This window comes from Rissa tridactyla, chromosome 2 (genome assembly GCF_028500815.1).
Source record: "Rissa tridactyla isolate bRisTri1 chromosome 2, bRisTri1.patW.cur.20221130, whole genome shotgun sequence".
NCBI classification, from domain to species: domain Eukaryota; kingdom Metazoa; phylum Chordata; class Aves; order Charadriiformes; family Laridae; genus Rissa; species Rissa tridactyla.
Genome location: NC_071467.1, coordinates 43,234,617 through 43,253,585, shown reverse-complemented (window position 1 = coordinate 43,253,585; position 18,969 = coordinate 43,234,617). Strand labels below are relative to the sequence as shown.

The following is an 18,969-nucleotide window of genomic DNA, read 5'->3' as shown; positions in this document are numbered from 1 at the left end:
ACATTTAAAAAATATCCCTGCTTACTCTTCTCATCTTTGATTCTTAGTTGCCTAACATTCATTTAAAACCAAAACTGATTCAATGAGGAATTGTGACAATAATCTCTGGAAAACTCATTCCCCATATCTCCTTTTTCTATTTATTTTACTATTTTGTAGAGTAGAATTTTTGCAGAAGCCTGTGAAAAAAAAATCCCTGCCAGCTATATCCAACAGCTCTGAAATACAGCACCCTACACTGCTCCATTTGCATTCTCATCCCTCCCACTTTTCCATGGAGAACTTGACAATCTACAGAGGACAGCAGTAAAAGAAACAGTCTTGAGAGCTCCAACAGGAGGAAGAGGAGTTCATTTGATAGCTCATTTCCTCCCCATCAGCTTCTCTTACTGTTTGCCCCCCTATTGGAAAAATTACCTGCATTGCCCCATTTCATTACAAAGCTAAATTCACAGTGGTGTAAAACGAAGCCTCTGATATTCAGAAAGGATGTGATTGTATCATTTAAACTGTTCAGCCTTGAAAGGCTATTGGGAGTTCTGTGGGCAAATATTACTGAATTATAACAATAAATGATATTGGAATACATAGTACATAGTAAATTCAACAACCACCAAAAAAAGGCAAATTCAAAGCAACACCTTCTGTCCTATCTTTAATTCATGTTTTTCCCCCCTTTTTAATGGGCACTAGGTGATCACTTTCAGTTTCACACTATGTTGGCTTACATCTGAAACAGAACTTTTATAAATAGGATTGGGAAGAGAAAAGGACAGCAAGGTTGACTTGAACATCTTATTTCAGTAGATTTTTGTTGGGGTATGTTGTTCATCTGAGAGTGATAATGGTCCCAAACTCACCGTAAGAACTTTTACCCCATTTCCCATCATCTCCTGTGTTATGCCTTCCTTCGCTGGGGTTACTTTGTATGTTTTTGTTTCACCTATAATAGTGGAAGTCCTTTTGCTGTGACTACACTGAGCTTTAGATTATGCATCAATAGATTCAGCAGATTCACCTGAAAATACTGACTCAACAAACATTAGGTATGTTTCTAATTTTCAGTGTCTGTCACCTTTGAGTATTACTTGTATGCGTAAAGCCAAGCCCATGGTTAAGTAGACAAATGATTCCGGACAAAAGCAGTAAAGATAATTGTGAGCACTGTGATTTCTAATCCATCCTACATAAGTGATCAGATCTTCAGACCAAACTCTTCTGATTTTATTCACGCAAGTAGCCTTTTGACTTCAACAAATCTGCTTATACGAACGAGCTATACGGGCAAGGCAACACTCTAGATGAATAACACAGAGTCTTACCTTCATATCCTAACTCCTCTAAAAGCAAAAATGCCGTTGGCTAAATGCCAAAGAGTCACCTGGACAGCTCATTTACTTTCAACTATCTGGATCTCCAGCAAGAGCAAGTCTGTGTCACTACACCGGTTTTAATGCAGTTATGTTGTCTTTCTCCAGGCAGCGCATATTTAACCGCCTTGAAGAAAGAGATGAGATACATTAGGGCCCCATTCTAGAAAAACTCTCGATTTACTTCTTATCGTCAAACATGAGCAATGCTGTCATTTACAAATACTTTCCCAGCTCTTGGTTTACATGATTAAAAAAAAAAAATATCCCAGGGGAAGTCCCTGTAGTAAAGCAAAATAGTGTTGCAGTGAAATAAAGTTACTTTTCAGAAAACAGTTTTTTTCAGATATCACCCCCATGTAGTAAAAGATTAAGAGAAACAAAGACATTTCAGAAGTTTATAGCAATGAGCACACTTTTATTAGCAGCCTGATACAGCCTTTATTATTTAATGAATCCTTTTAGATATTAATTTTTTCAATCAGTATGCAAACCCACCCTTTAGGACCCTTGTTCCAGTGATGTGACCTTTTAATTTTAGACATATAAAGAAATAACTATATAAGATATCACAATATTTGAATTCAGGCCTTTTGCTATAACACTCAATATGAATAGCACCAACTTGTGAAAAGAGCTGTAAGAAAAGCTTAAAAATAAATATCCTCAGAACACTTTTTTTTCCCCTGCCTGTTTTCCTATCACCTACGCATGAAAATAAATGACAGCCTTAGCTTCTGGGTTCTAACAATCATTCTCAAACGTACCAGAAATTTCTCATAATTATATCTTTTTAAAGGATGTACAGTTTGGCTAAATTGGGCCATTTCTACCTTCGAATAAATTTGATTCAAGAAGCAAACCGTGCTGAAAATACCAGATGTTTCCAAGATCTATACTCAGATATTTGTGTATCCTGTGATGTAGTTTAGACTGAAATACGTATTTCAGACTTGAATAATGTGAATTTCAGTGCTCTCTGGCTTGTATTGTTAATTGTCCTTCTTATTTGCTCCTTGGTTTCATGTCTGTCTAAAACACCATTTCCCTTCTTCACACACACGTGTTTCCCAGGAAAGCAGGTGCTGTACAGCCAGCCAGGTCCCAGGTAGGAACACGCAGCAGAGTGAAGCTGGAAGATTTTCTCCAGCATGTAGCTGTCACATAGTCTAGATGTTGTCTATATCTGCTTTACTGTGGCAGCAATGAAGGCTGTGGGAGTTGGAGTCGAATCGTTTGGAGTAGTCAAAGATAGCTCAGTACTTGCCAAATGTTGGATTTTAAGGGTGCTCAGCCCTTAAAAAAAATAAAAAATGTCGGTCTTGAAGCTTGTGACAAAAAAAGTTCAAGAGATGACAGATGCATTCTTGAATACATGCTTAGTATGTGTGCATATTGCTTATTACTCAATCCGGAATGTGACTTTGCATTTTACAGTGTATAAAATGGTTTCCTCCTCCTGAAAAATGTTAGAAAGGTGTGTTTTACAAACCTGTGCTCTTGCAGGATAATGGCTTCTTTTCTTAAGCCAAAGTAATGATGCTTGTGGTTGGAAGCAGAGGAACGTGCAGACCGTCTAAGTTTAGACTCCTAACTTTTAGTATCTATCCCTAGAATATATGGGAAACCATCATGGGTGTTTTCTACAGCACTTGCCTTTTCCTGCTGACTACATAAAGATCATATTCCTAATATAGCCACCGAAGTTAGATTACTGAAGTGACAGCACCGGCATTATACCAATGAGCACAGATTTATTATTGTAATCTGAGTAAAAGCAGATTTACAACACTAAAGGAAAAACAAACCGAGCCCCCAGAAAACCTTATTTTTCCTGGCTTCTTGCTAAAATGATGCAAATAACCATGAATACTGAGATTGTGACCTGCTTCTGTTTAAGTGTTTCCTTGTTTCCATTATAAACTAAAATAGACTAAAATAGGTCATTTAAAAATGAATGTAGGAGTTTTCTATGAAGTTTCCTCAGAATTAATGCAATCTGGTCTCACCTGCATCACTCCTCTGTATAAAGTGTCAGAAAGAAGCAAGGAAGCAGAAGCTCCACATGGTGGCCACAGGTGTCTCTTCTAATCGCTATACTATTACCGCAGCTGAGAAAATCTGGAATGCTTTCCCTTAAACTCAAATTTCACTTGGCTGATCTGTATTTGTGGGTTATTGTACAGTACATGGCAGGTTCTTTGGAGACCGATATAAATTATGAAGATTTTTTCTATTTATATATTAAAGCCGATGAAAGAATTTTTAATTCATTAGTTCTGTTTCACATTAACGTGTTTTAACTTCAAGAACATTGTAATAACATTATGGTCTGACTAGTGAGCAAGCTTGATAGTCCTGATGTGTTCCTTCATGGGGAGATAATTGCATGAGTTTAAAGCTTAAGACAATCAGGTCGCAGCTTTCTTCTAAGCCACTTTATGAGTGTAAGCTCCCATTTCATTTCAAAGAGAAGATGATACACACAGAGGGAAGGAAGGAACAAAGAAATATGAGTAAATAGTCTTAGAGGGCAGAACTTAGACTTCCCAAAGAGCATGTAAACATGAAGTATTTCTTAGAAAGGGACTCCCTACCTTAGGGGAAGGGGGCAGGACACAGGAGATGTTGTGCCCCAAACAGCAGCCAGTAGTGCTGATTTTCTGAGACTGGTGTCAGGGCAGAACAAATCTGTATTCTCTGGATTGCCAAACAGGGAGTGATGCAGCAGGAATGTATTTTGCTTATGTATGTCACCAGGGCTGAAGAGACCTGTGCTCCCTGTTCTGTGACGCAGTATGGGATTCAGACAAAATTTGCAATGCTTTCTACCAGGGTTTGGTGCATAATGCAGATGCTGGGTAAGAAGACAGGGATCATTTGCTCCTGCTGACTTTTGGTTTTTGTATGTGTATTTTTTCTGAAGTTGTAGAATATGCAATCCATATGCACACGGGAGACTTGAAGAAAGCAGATGCCACTGGTGAGGCCTATCTTTGTATACAAGGAGAAAAGAGTGACTCGGGAAAACGATGGCTTAACTCAAGAAACAGGCTGATCACTTTTGCTAGAGGACAGGTAAAAGAATGAGGAAAAATGTAACTGGATCTGTGAGTGTCTTTTTGATAAAACTTATGTTTATGTAAAACCTTTCATAGACAGAGTATCAAAAATACTAATGTTTTATATTCCATGTAGACATAATTTTCTCTTGTAACTAAGAGGTGATTGTCTCCATAGGTAACATGCTGCTTTTAAACATCCTCAACATTGTGCAACAGTGAAACAGTTAAATTGATGGAGTAATGTTGAGTTGGACTAAATATACTCTAAAAGTTCTTTTTTAATATTACAGACTTTTAAGGCCAGGGCGGTATTAGTTCTTTGTTAAAATACGCCTGGTTGATAGAACTGATAACATCTCTGTAGGATATCTTGCCTTTGTACCTACTTCAGACCATGACCTTTTCTTGTTAACTTTCCTGAACACTAATGTCAGTGTTACAAGCAGAGTTTTATTTCTTCATGTTTCCAATTCTCCCACCCACTTATTGCTTTTAAACATGGTAAACATATTCTCGCTTTTTGAGGCTTAAAGAGCTTTTCCTAGAAGAGTAATTCCTGGAGTAGTTATTGGCATAAGAACAAAGTAACTAAAACAAATTTCAGATCAAAAGGAAATATCTATTTCAGAACAAAAGGAAATGTCTATCTGATACTTTACTAGACCCTGCTGTTTGCTCTGAGTTTAGGTTTGGAAGATTTTTTATTTTTGTTTTAAGAGAATCATAAATTCGTCGCAAAGTACATAGACATCTTCTTTTGGGGAGGACAGGAGGGAGTATTTCATTGCTGCCAGCCAGCCCAGGTTAGTTTGTTCTCTGATGTAGAAATCTGGGGAAATCTGCTTGCACTATGCTTCATTTATTCTTTAAACTTGCCTCTGTTTATTTGATCTGCTTTTCTTTTCACTTCTAAAGATTCTAGAAGACACATTGGTTTTTGCATGAAAACCAAACTAAATTTTTCTTAGTCATTATGTCCTTTGTATTCCTGTATTTTCTTTCTCCATCATGGAAGAGGATGTGCATGCCCAATGTCATGTTTGTCAAGAACTGATCAAAATCAACTGGAGACCAACTCTGGAGACATTCAAAACCCACCTGGACGTGTTCCTGTGTAACCTGCTCTAGGTGACCCTGCTCTGGCAGGGGGGTTGGACTAGATGATCTCCGGAGGTCCCTTCCAACCCTATGATTCTATGATTCTATGATTCTATGAAAATGATAGCTATTACTGAAAATAGTAATGACAGGATAGTAGTGCTCATCTGGCTTCAAGAAGTAATTTAGGAAACGTTACAGATTAATCTTTTTGGTGATACAGATAATAGTTATAGATAATATATCTTAAAGATAATACCATAGAGAAATCTGAACAGCAAGACTGCTTGCTACAATGGATAAGGTATCAGTACATATTGAGAGAGGGACTGATACCTTTTCTTTCAAAAAACTGAACTGTCCTGAGCTTTTTTTTAATCCTTTATTTTGTAAGAATATGTGTTAAATTTTAAGAATAAAACTTGTAGAGAAAAATACGCAAACAATACAATTGACTTCTGTGAATACTCATTCCAGTGGAAATATAACTCATCTGCAAATTCACAAGAAGTTTTTCTGTATAATCCAGATTATGTGTCAATTTTTGAATGTGCCAGTGTGGGAGGCTAAATCCTTCATCTGAAACTCTAAAGGGCTTTTCTATATCCTGGGCTATAGGCCCCTAATCTTCTTCTTTATAGAAAAGATTGCAGGTTACAACTGTTTGCGTATTCATTCTCTCACAGTTCTCTTTGCTCCAACTTGCTCTCAAATGCCTAATTCTCTGCTCTTAGTCTTTGTTCTTTTTTTCTATATGACTCTTGTGATAAATATCGTTCTCACAGGTAGCATGAATTTCTGTAAGTCATTGTACTTGGCAGCAACTGTGGGAACAATACAAGTTTTTTATTGTTTGTTTTCAAACCCCCAAACTGGTCCTGAACTTCTGTCTTCAAATTGCATTTTCAACCCAGTCTTTCCAAGACAACTGCTTCTGTCTACAACCGATTAGCTCCCGAAGTCACAAGAAATAAAACAGGTTTACTTGTGGAGATTTTATTCTGCAGTTGGATTCCCAAAAGAGTAGACGAATCAATTAATGAATAGTATGTTTCCAAATCGCAGTGTCAGTGTGCATACTTATGTGAGTTTTCCTATTGATAACGAAGATGACTGCACCAAGAAGACGACAAACATGTATATGCCAAGGAGATGAACATAGTACAAAGATTTACAGTAGCAAAAAAAGGGAAGATTACATGAGGTCTATTCATCGTGCAAGTCTGTTGTATGTGGAGAATTTGACCTATCACAGAGATGGCTTCAATGAAAAATCCTTTTCCCAATAACAAAGTGGTTGAAATCTTCCCAGATACTATTCACTTGACTCCCATTTTCCTGCCTAATTTCCACTAAATTAACTGTGAATTTTAGTGAAAATGAAATTGCTTCATATTTTGAGAATTATTAGACACCTATTGTTTATCACTTTCATTGGTTCTGGATGAAACAGATAGTAGTTTTGACACAGGTAGTAGTTGATCTGATTTGGCTATTTCATTCCGTGAAGGAAGGAAGCACTTTGTTGCTAGTGTGTGTATCTGATGTTTCTAAAATTACTTCATATCAAATACAGCAAGATTTTGAAAATCATAATTCATAATATTCATTGGATCAGAAAATATCAGTTATAGCATGTAATGTTTAATTATGAATTCAAAGACAACAGAACAGCATGAACAAGATCAATTTGCTTCCATTAAGATACAAAGCAATGACACACAAGGCTAAACTGACAAATGTTCAAAAGAAGATACATATTAAGTTTAACTAAAATGTTATTTAAATATTTTCGTATTACAGGTGGATGTGTTCAAAATCAAAGCAGTGTACCTTGGCAAGTTGAACCAAGTTCTTGTTGGATTTAAGAGTCTAAAAAAAGGTCAGCAATTTTTTCAGTTCAAGTACAGTAATAATAATACAGATTATCACATTTAGTAAATCCTAGAACTTCAGAAATAGCTTAACTTTAAGATTAAAAATCAAAAGCGTTTTTTAAAAGTTCTAGAAAATTTAAAATTGGCCTCAATTTTCTGCTGTTCATTATTTCGGTTGGACTATACATGTCAACTACTCAGCCTAGTTTTACTAAAACGTGCAAAGGATTCGCAGCAAATGTAGTGACACTGTAAAATGGTAAAATTATGTGTGAAACCTTTCTCCATAAAAGCTACTATGTATTTGTGACTACAGTCCAAAAAGTTTTGGTTTTCAGGAAGCAATATGACATCATGCTTTTGCAATTTTTGACATTTTTTCTTCCTTTCCATTTTTGGACAATGGACAATTTTTTTTTTCAGGACTAAATTCTTCTAGGTAAAGATAAGCACAGAAAATCAGTTCATCAGATTAGGAAGTGGAACATGGAAGAAAGGCTGTTCTGGCTTTTTTTCTTCTAACCCATTAGAAATATATTCTTTTTTAAGGGATTCTGGATACGTGCAGTTGAGTAGCAGGCAAAAAGGCTGCACGTCCTGCAGCATTTTTTTCTTCTCCTCTTTCCAAACAGCAGCTGTTGGAGTTAAAGAAAATTGCAACAGCAAGAAACATCATGAATTGATATTTTCTTCTATTTTGGCTACAATTTTGGCCTGGCAGTTTTTAGAGGCAACAGAGCAGAGTCTACAGACATCTTACTTCTGCAGATAATGTTGATAATGGAGATATGATTGTTCCAGAGCATGATAAACTGAGTCTCTTTTTCTTTTATCCTTATCAAAAAACAAGACTATAAGATGACCCTGTAGGTTAAACTCAAACTTGAAAAGAAAAACTGATTTGAGGATTTCCCATTTATTTCCTAAATGGTAACGTTGAAATGAATGATCAAACTTTCATTAACTTCACCAAGACTTGGAGTATAACCAAGATTACCAAGACTCCAATGTCTGAGTCTTCAACCACTTTGTTTCCAGAGAATCATCACAATGACCTCAATCAAGAGAAAGCCTTCAGCTGAACTTTGTGCCTTATTAGATAGCACAGAACCTCACCAGAAATTAAGTTTTGTGTTGAGTGGATTTTCTGATGGCTAATGTGGTAGAAGTCTCGATCCTATAAATAGGACGTTTATAATATCATTTCCTATCAGGCACTTCTTGTGTCTAGAGATCTCATACAGAATTTTTTCCATCCTTTGGAGCACTAATAGATCATTACATTAAATCTATCCCTAAGTTTATTTTCACAAGGTCTGTGAAAATTTAAGATTTCTTCACTATATCAAATATTTTGGAGTCTAGAGGAACAGACAGAAACACATACACACACAGCCAGTATATTTTCAGAAGTCTCATTTGCCTAAGAAGTCCTGCAAAAGAAAACATTTCATTGATTTTCTAAAGATAGAAACTTATGACTGCACGGGCAGAACATTTTGTTGCTTAAAAGGTATAAATTAAGAATGTTCTGTTTATTTTCAATCAGATGAGTGGTTCTTGGAAAAAATTGTTATAAAAGAAGTCCTCTACCCTTTTTCTGCACATGTTTTTGTTCACAACGACTGGATCAATAAACACTCCAAGAAAGATTTTGTAGAAGTGGCAATTCCACTCAAAGGTAAAACCAGCAGAAATGCCCTTGATTTGCATGAATCCTATTGCATGGCAGAGCAGAACAGAGCCAGCACAAGGCTACTTCACAATGTTAGCTGAACCAAGCATTGGTGCCCCAATGGGGAGTGGCTGGAGCCTGAACCAAGGTGAATCATATCTTCTGTAAACAAGGAACAAGAAATTATGCCTGGGATGCAGAAGATGGAAATGGCAATATTGAAAGAGTCTCCCGGTGCTGGCAGCATGTATCCTGTCAATGGAACAGTACAGAGGAGATAAGCATGGTCCCTGCACAAGTGTGACATGGCTTCATGAAGCTGCTGGCCTGGTTTTCTACACCTCCACAGGGTTAAATGAGTAATGGGGGTTTTGCTGCTTTGTTGCCTTACTTGCCTGTGCTAGGTCCAGCACTGCCAGCCAACGTAATTTTGTATCTTTTGGCTTATACTGCCTTAGACATGGACTCTGAATATATGTTTGTTTCCAATGCAGAAACATCCGTGACATCTCTTCTCACAAAAAATTTTGATACTAAAAGCAGAGGACGATGGCAAATGTGGGTGCACTGTATGCAAGTACCAGAAGATGTTCCTGATATTCAAGTTGTCGTATTTGGAAGAAAAGGGAAATCCCCTGCACAGAAAGTTCAGAATCTGAACAATAATCCATTTTTGGTAGGTTTCTTTTTTATTTCACACAAATCTTACCAAATAATTTCAGTAAAGTAAGGGTTGTAGCTGATGTATGTGAAGTTGTGTGGAACTATTTTTTCTCAGAGTTGATGTTTATACCTCCATGTCTTAAATAAACAGCACTTGGAGAACTTCTCACATGTGGGCTAATGTATATCACTTATGAAAGCTCTCTTGAGCAAATGACAACTTGGACATGAAAAGCCTCATTAACTTTGAATTAAGACTAGTAGGTCTTAACAGTAAGGCAGTAAATAACGAAGCTATTCCATACTTCCTCTACGCTTTACTTCTCAAACCTCAACTAATCCGTGTCTCTCTACTATGAGCTTGGTCCTGGGCAAATATCAATTCTGTAGTTTGCATATGAAGTTAATGGCAGCTTCTGGACAAGTGTGTGAACCTGGGTCACCCCTTTCATAAGTTTTTTATTCTCAAACACGGAAAAAAAGTCATAACCCATCTTTTGCAAAAAGGCAAGATAAACATCGCTTGCTTAACTGCTGTGAGATGAAAAGCCACAAGCAGCAATGTATGATATGATTATGGAAACCAGCCATCCTTTCTTTTGAGTGCTAAAATAACTGAGAACACAACCAATAGCCAGGGCTAAAAATCATCTTGAGTTCAACATTTCAGTTCAAGTTTGAGAATAAAGATGTGATGGAGAGGAGGTAAATAGGAAAGTAAAGAGAAAAAAATAGTAATATGAATTTGGCTTGGAAATACAGAATCATATTTCTGTATCAGAAATATGATATGAAATATGATCAGAAATACAGAATCATTTTCTGGCTTTTCATATGTTGGCCTAGGCTCTGCAGCCAATTCTCCCAGTTAAAACTAAATATAAATTATAATACAAATGTGAGTACAAATTAACACTGAATCTCAATGGTACTTCCTTGCCCTAACATTAATTTCCTTGACTAGTATCTTTACCTATTTTATTTATCTTTTCACCTGCCCTTAAAGTATGTCATCCAAATTGCTGCATACAACATATAGTTAATTTTTTTTTTCTTTTTTTTTTCTAACAGCTGACTGTTGGTGATATTGGAGATATAACGAAAGTTTCCTTTGTGTTATCTGGTCCGTGCTTGGGAAGAGGAATTAAACTTCACAAGGTATTCTATTCTACACTACATATCAACTTGTATTCTTCATAATGTCAGTAAATATCTTTTTGTTGGGAGACAGATTGTTAGCTTTGCTTTGCACCACACTAGCAAGGTCATGTATCTTTTGGCTCATTTACCTGGTACCTTCAGATGATTGCCTACAGCTTCCAGACCTCTTTGTGGGCAGATCTACCTTGTTTGCGCTTGCTGAAGTGCCTATAGCTGTACCTATTCACTGATGTGCAGATACATTCTGCATAGCTCATCACGACCTGGAAGGCAGTGTTTTCTGCTAATGTTAGGATATCTTAATCCCTGCATGGAAATACCGACCGTCTCTTGACACAGAACAACCTACTTGTGGAAACCAATTAAGCTGATACTTCAGTATTCATTCGTTACAACACGGTCATTGGTGGGCCTTAAATATCTGATTCTAGTTTAATATGTACTTAAGATCTCCCATAAAATGCAATGGAGAAATGACTTAATGCTGTCAATCTTATAATTCAACCAGATTTTCCACAGGGTGGGCAGGAAGATTGAATAGAAAGGTGTTGGGCCTGAAAATACTTGGGCCTTGGGGAAATACTTAAACTAACCCTACTATGGATTTAAAATATCAAAGGATGAGTCCCTAAATGAATACAGTCCAGAAACTGTTCTCTTGGGAAACACTAGAGACAGCTGCATTCTGGGCTAAAATTGGAATGGGTTTATGGTACTTAAAGGAACATTAAGTCTGAATTTATGAGCTCTTCTGAGGATAGAGGAGGAGTTTATCTTCGGATTTGCTCCCCAAATGTGTTGTCAGCTAATTTTGTTGTCTCAGTTTAGGTTACAGAATGGAAAGAATAGATAAGCAAAACTAATTTCTCATTTTAAATATGCATCTCCAGGCCATTTCACAAGGCATTCCAAAAAATAAGTTAGCACTACCCTCTCCATATCCATTTTGTGATTGTGTAACATAAGATTTCAGTCTCCAGAACTGATGGCTCAAAATATGGCAGAAAATTCATAAATGTAATAGTTTGCTTTCTTTTCAAAGATAAGCCTTTGCAAATGGCTGAGTGATTTTTGTTCATACTTCTAAATACTTCAAAAGTTATTTAATAATTGGTTTATTTACTAATAAGCTTATTTACTATAAATTGTTACAACCTACAAGAAGTCAATAGGTTGCTATAGACCTATGTAGTCTCTTCTACTGGTGCACTTACAGCCCACAACATAAGCCGTGATAACATCTATTGCTTGTGCCAGTAGTATGCTTATAGCATCTATTACTCATTTATTATGTCTGTTTATACATTATTTATACATGGAAGCATAACCTAAAATGTGTCAAGTTGGTTTCACTTTAATAAGACTCTTTCAGTGCAGTAAAAAACAGAGATGCTGTATAGAAATAGAAAGACTTCAGGCAGCAGTCAGTATGTGTAAACTCACTACGAACCAATGGTCAAACCCAGCCCCAATTGAAAAGAATTCCCTTCCTTGCTTTCTCCTTAAGTGAAAGAAATAATAGCCAAAGTCCATAAATTTCACAAAAACGGATTACAGATGAAACTACAAAGGCTAAAAAGGAGATAAAATCCCTACGTTCCTTTTGCTCCTCTCTGTTTTCTCTGTTCCGGTGTTTACAGCAGCTTTAGAGTACCAGAGTTTTTCCTGTTGATCTCCTACGGCTTTCTGCACAGTTCTGTAGAAAATGATATAACCTTAGCTAAAATGTATGTCTTTTCTGTAACTTTTGAAGGTTTATGTACTATAGAATGAGTAATTTTTACTTGCTTAAAAATAGAGTTTCTAGCACTTTCCAAAATAAAATATGAAGTATTTCTACTTTTGTATAAAATATAGAAACACTGTATGATTTGGAGATAAAGTTACACTTAGATGTGAACTTACAACTAATAAGAATTTGTAGGTACATTTTATTTTAAGTCCAAAGTCTGCATAAATTTACACATCTCATTTCTATGAGTCCAGTTTCTGCAGGTCATCTGCCTGCAGATGCAGGTAACCCTTACTCTAATTTTAATACAGATAGGAGTTTGTGATACTTATTGATATTTAGTTAGGGATGTTTATAGTAATGGAAATTAGGAAGGATATTTTTGTATGAGAAGTTAGACATGTAGTGTGAGAAAATTCAGTTCTTGCAATTGCAAAAAATGGGTAAACTGTCTGCAATTTTAGTGGAATTTAATACTATCTAAAGAAAAACACTGTTTATTCAAGTAATTAATGGTTTAATTCTGGAAATGGTCATGGGGAATTGTTTACTTTTATCTGGAAGCTTTGTGCCTGATCTTGTGAAGCACTGGGCACAAAGCATAAGCAGTAATGGAAAATGTTCAGTAATTACATTTCTAGGAACACAAGGGCAAGATAGTCTGATAAGATTTTTCAGAGTGGAACTCTCAAATTCCTAATAATTTCAATTATATAGTTCAACTATATAAATATTTATGCGTTTCTAAGCTTGCACTTGAAGTCTATGTAAGGAAATCTGTACTTAGGATTTCCAAAGGGTAGTATGTGTATCCTGTACAATGAGCCACAAACTTTTGTTGCTGCCGCTGGTGTCAGTAGTGGTAATAAGTCACCACAGTAATTTGGGGAACCCCTGCCTAATAGTTTCACTTACTTAATGTCTTGATGAAATTAAGTTTTTGGTTTCATTTTGTTTTGTTTTTAATCTCTTGGATATAATATTTCTATACAAAGAGATTCTCAAGGCTGAAAAAGCCATTTCTGCAAACTTCTAGTCATTAGCTATGTATGACGTTCAATCCTGCATATAAGAGTTCCCAGAAATGTTCTGCATGTGCTTGATAGCTTGTCATTCTGTATTTTATAACCTGACCTAGGATGAAGTTTGCGATCTGAGTTGCCCTCCTGTGACTCTGATCTCCACAATGACTGTGTAAGTAGTTAGGGTAGGTGAGCTTCCAAGCCTGTGCTTCCTCAGTTTTTTTGGAGGGAGCACACAAAGTGTTCACAAATTTGGAACCTAATTTGTTCAGTCTCCCTGGGTATTTAAAGTCAGGTGGAATGAAGCCGGACCTAAGCTCACACCTTCTGTTGGAACTCATTCTTCAAATAACTTATTTCTACAGAGATGCCCAAAGGCCACTGGACAACTAATTTCTGCCAACTTTGAAAATCCTGGCTGAGACACAGCAAGTCACATGTAAACAAATAAAAAGCAGCAAAACAAGTGTTTTTTGCAAAATGGGCATACCTGTTAAGATTGATGTAGCTGTACTCATTCATTTGACATTCTGAAATTGCAGCTATATACAGGTCAATTTAGCCTGTATCCTTCATTGGTTCTCTACAAATGGGTCCTAAGCCTGTGTCGATATGCAGTGAAGAATACACCTATAAACATCAGGCTGCAGAATCAGCGGCTTGCAGCAACTACTGCAGCTCTTATGCAGAATCGGGTAGCTTTTGTAAAGCGTGTGCAGGCATTAACAATAGGAAGAAATGTCAGTTTCATTTGGGTTGGAAATAAGAAATGAAACAATTCAGATAGATAAATGAATTTCTTCTTCTGATTCTGCCTGCAGCTTCAGCTAAAAGACCTGGACACTAAGCAAGAGTTGGGCTTTCACACTGAAGCCCAATGTCTGTTTGGAGAAGATGGATCTGAGACTGTGACAGAGCTAGCAGCGGTCAGGCCAGACAAGCCACCACTCAGGGGTATGCTGCTGAACTAAAAAATAAGCACTTGAGCAAATGCAGACACACACACACACACACACAAAATTGTGAACTGCCTCATGGGATGAACGCAATGGTCAAGATTGCAAAGCATTGTATGAATATTAAAAAACACTCAAAATATTTTTTAAAATTCATTCAATATACCTGTGTAAACCACATAGGGTCTTTAATAACGTGTATTGTTAAAGCATTTTTTTCTGTTTTAAAGCAACTGGTATGTATTGTTTTCACTAGGATAAGTATGAATTTGAAAGTCTGAAAAATACGCAAAGCCCAATTAATATGTTTCTGTTGAAATTTTCAAAAAATGACTGATTTCCACTCAGTGAGGGACTAAATCACAGATTTGAAAAAGGCATGTGCAAAGTCATAATGGCACAAATCACAAAAAGAAAAAACAATCTTTTTTCAAGATTTTCTTCAAGCCCCATTTGTGCCCCATAAGCTCTGTTTCATTTAGTCATTGTATTTAAAATATGATAACACCTTCCTTTGTTCTGATTACTTTTTATAAAATATTTAGAAAAGAATTCTCATTCATTATACTCTATGAACAGAAGTCTTGGATAAAATATTTAAAACTTTTTGCATTTAATATCTAACTGAAGGCTAGAATTCAAATGGAAATATATCTTAACAGTCTGTTATAACATTTAATTCTTCACAGAGCTTACAGAACCCATAAAAAAAAGTCTTCTGTCATGCTGCCTCAAGGAATCTGTACTGTAGAACTCATCAGCCAAAATTCATGGCAAGCCATCCTTTGTGGTGGAGAATAATAATAACAATGTATATCTGTATGAATAGCTGAGCCAATTCTCCTGAACATATTCATTGATATTGGCCATAATTATCAAAATGACAGACAAACCGAATGTATCTGATCAGGAACAAAACGTGGATTTCATTTGTTTTGTTTGTGTTTTTTGCTTTGGTAAAATGTTGTTGGAGTTGATCCTAACGCGATTTAAGACCTTTAGGTCCTACAGGAATTCAAGGCTTTTTACAAAGCCTGATAAAATCGGTGTGATTCTTTCAGTTGATTTCAGTGACCACTGGATAAGACTCCAGAACTATGACATTTTATTTTTCTGTAATGTAAGCATGGATTGTAGCATTGATTCATAATGGACATTTCATCTCTAATGCTGTACAGTGCTGCTGTGAGGTAGCTAGCAACCTATATGAAACTCAGATAGAACATTAATGTCAATTACTATAACTTCTTTCCTTGGTCTTGAAATTAATCTGCTACCTAAAATAAATTGGTCTGTAGTGTTTGGTAATTACATTGCTAAATAGTCTGATTCAGTAATATCTTGTGTTACTGACTTTTCATGACAGAAGTTCTTTACTCGATCAGTGTTCATACGGGAACATTGCCTGCATCAGGGACTGATGCAGATGTATTTATCACAGTATTTGGAGAGCACGGAGATTCCTGCAAAAGGAGACTAAGACACTCAAATTTGGAAAGGGGACAGGTTAGTACCGAGTTATTTTCCTTACATATTTGCTTAATGCGTTTTATTTTATTACTTTCTTCTAATACCATATTTCTTTTCAGTTATCAAATGCAAGCATCGATGTTACACCGTGGTAACCTGTGGAAAAGATGTGTTGCCTATTAAATAGACATTTTACCTGAATTGGGGTTGCAGTTTAAGAATGGTTCAAGTACCAATAGATTTAAAACCCACAAACAATTAGTAACTGTTCTTAGAAACTGGAATTTAACCCTATGGTATATAAAACTCTGTGGCTTAATTTTCAGTTACTTGTGAGGCTGGTATAGAAATATCAGGGCTATTTCCTGTGACTGCTTTTATTAAAAGATCTGTCCAGATAAAGTTGAAAAAGACATTTTAAATGCCTGAGCTACTATATGTTAAGTAATCCATTTATATATAGAATTGCAAACAGGTAAAGCTGCTTGTAAACATACTGTGACTGCTCAAGATAAATCCTAGGAGAGATTTTCTGGTCAACCTTTACTCATTACCATATTAATGATTATATTTACACAACATGTTCACATGTATCCTGGACTCAGACCAGACAGGATTTAAAGAGACTAGATAGGATTTAAAGAGACCTTTCAATTGATCAATTGATCCTGTACCTCCAGGATCCTCTATACTTGTTTTGTACCTTTCTTAAGATCTCTCATGGCTGAGAAGCCATAACTTTCCTGGGCAGCCTGTCCCACTGCTTTCCTAGCCTTGTCCTTAAACAATCCTTCCTTCATTTGCTTTGTAATGTCAAAATATTTTCTTGAGCTTAGAAACATAGAAACCAGCCATGTCATCCATGTGTTCCATAGTCATTGATAATTCTTCTTCCATTAATTTGTGTAAACTGTTTTTAAACATATGGTGAGCATCCACAATCTGCTGTGGTAGTATGGGCTGCACTTGATCTGCAACCTGTGTAAAACTTCCACATACTAGTTTCATCTGATTTCCTCTCTTTTACTGGAAGACACAGTCAATGTTTTTTTTCCTTGTCACCTTCTCTTTGCCATTCTTGCTTTTATAGACGCCTGTCCTCTGCGCACTTGTTTCGTCAGTAGAATGTTCACTGTTCCTTGTGTAGAAGAACATCTCTTTAATCATTTTTAGTCATCCTACTTACACTTTCCTAAATCTTTTTCTGACCCTCCAGCAACACATTCGCAACCTCTTTAAAAATTTGCCATCACCTCCTCTGCTTCTCTTTTTTCTTCTTTGTCAGAGTTCTGTTAGCTTAGCTCTAAGTACCATCTTCAGACAGCTGTTGCTCTAAGTGGACTGTGTGATATAGTGTATAAAGCACTCACAAGCAGGATGCCTACATTAATTTCTAAGATCAGTCACTGGTTTATCTGATGATCTGAATGTTTCAATTTACCTTCCTTCTGTCCCTCATTTCCCACGGTAAAATGAAGATAACCAATAACTTCGGCAAGAATGAAAAGAGGTAAGCATATATCCCAATGAAGTTTACTTACCTTTTCATTCACTACTGAGGAAAATTAAATACATCTTCAAAAAATATGCATAATCTCTCCTTTTCGTAGCAATAACCTGGTGCTAGATTCAGAACAGTATTTAGTGTCCTGATACCTATTGAAATTGCTATGGGAGATATTTAATAATTTGACCATAGTCTTCACACTTGAAGTATTAGGCATGTTTTTCTTTCCTTTTCTTATAGTCTTTTGCAATCCCTTTTTTTTTTTTCCTTTAAAGGTGTCATTGTTTGCAGAACCCTGCTGCCTTAATCCAAACTGTGCTATTAAAATATAAAAGGTTTGTTGATTGCCTGGATGATATTATTAAAGATACAGGTTAATTCTTGGCATTTTTGAGGGCAAATGTTTATAGGCAATTAGAAGAGTCAATAAAAGACATAAAAGTACATAGTCTGTTATATAACTTGGAAAAAAGGTCTAAAAAGAAATAATTTACACAGCACTTTCAAGCTGGACGCTAACAAAGAGTCAGTGACACAGCTGTTATTGTTAAAGAAATCAGAGCCACTATATAGAGCAGTAGAGAAGAATGCTGAGTGTCTTCTCAAGCAGATCCTTTGTTTTAGGTGAGCTATTTTTGTACTGTGGGCAATGAAAGTTTTCTTCAGCCTAGATATTTTGTGTGTTCACGTCCTTCATTGTGCAATAGGATCTTGGGAAAGGATTGAGCAGTGAGATGGCAAAATGTTCTGATGATACTAAGCTATTTAAGGTAATAAATATGAAAGTTGGTGTCAGAGATTGCAGAAGAACCTCATGCAGAGTGACTGGGTAATAAAATGACAGATGAAATTTCATTGTAGGTAAATGAAAAGCAGTGGCTGTAAGGGGGAAACCCCCTTAAATTTGCATACAAAATTATGGGCTCTGAAATGGGAAAGTGACCTTAGCATTAGGATAGCTCTGCAATGACGTCGGCCCAGTACTCAGTAGAGGCAAAACAAAAGGAAAACAGAACAGATCAAGTGTGTAGGAATTATTAGAAAAAGGAAAAAAGCCAGACACCCCAAAGTAGAAAATACAGTCATGCCCCCAGGTAAGTTCTCTGGTGCAGACGCATAATAGATGCTGTGTTTTGTTCTGATTCATTTGTCTTAAAAAGTGCAAGAAGAACATCAAGTGATATGAAGTATCTTCCATGCAAGCAACAACTAAGCAAACAAGTACTGTTTGGCCTGGAAAAGGAATGATGAGAGGAAAGGAGAGGGAGACAAGAAATACAACATGGCATAGAGAAAATGAGTAATGCTATTTTCTCATGAAATACAGGGGCTCGAGAGCTTTAAATGAAACCTGCATGTTTCATTTAAAAGGA

The 18,969-nt window shown here is 36.3% G+C and overlaps 1 protein-coding gene and 1 non-coding gene across 2 annotated transcripts in view; both read left to right on the top strand.

Moving 5' to 3' along the window:
- The window catches only part of LOC128905784 (lipoxygenase homology domain-containing protein 1-like), a 141,885-nt gene that overhangs the window by 79,654 nt on the left and 43,262 nt on the right, over positions 1–18,969 (top strand). The window contains exons 23-29 of the mRNA XM_054192289.1: positions 4,297–4,448; positions 7,337–7,415; positions 8,960–9,091; positions 9,580–9,761; positions 10,820–10,906; positions 14,485–14,617; positions 15,986–16,125. Coding sequence (XP_054048264.1) covers positions 4,297–4,448; positions 7,337–7,415; positions 8,960–9,091; positions 9,580–9,761; positions 10,820–10,906; positions 14,485–14,617; positions 15,986–16,125 — 905 coding nt within the window. The remainder of the gene's footprint in view (positions 1–4,296; positions 4,449–7,336; positions 7,416–8,959; positions 9,092–9,579; positions 9,762–10,819; positions 10,907–14,484; positions 14,618–15,985; positions 16,126–18,969) is intronic.
- Positions 9,320–9,421, top strand: LOC128906433 (U6 spliceosomal RNA). The gene has a single exon (XR_008465177.1). It is a non-coding gene; the product is annotated as a U6 spliceosomal RNA (small nuclear RNA).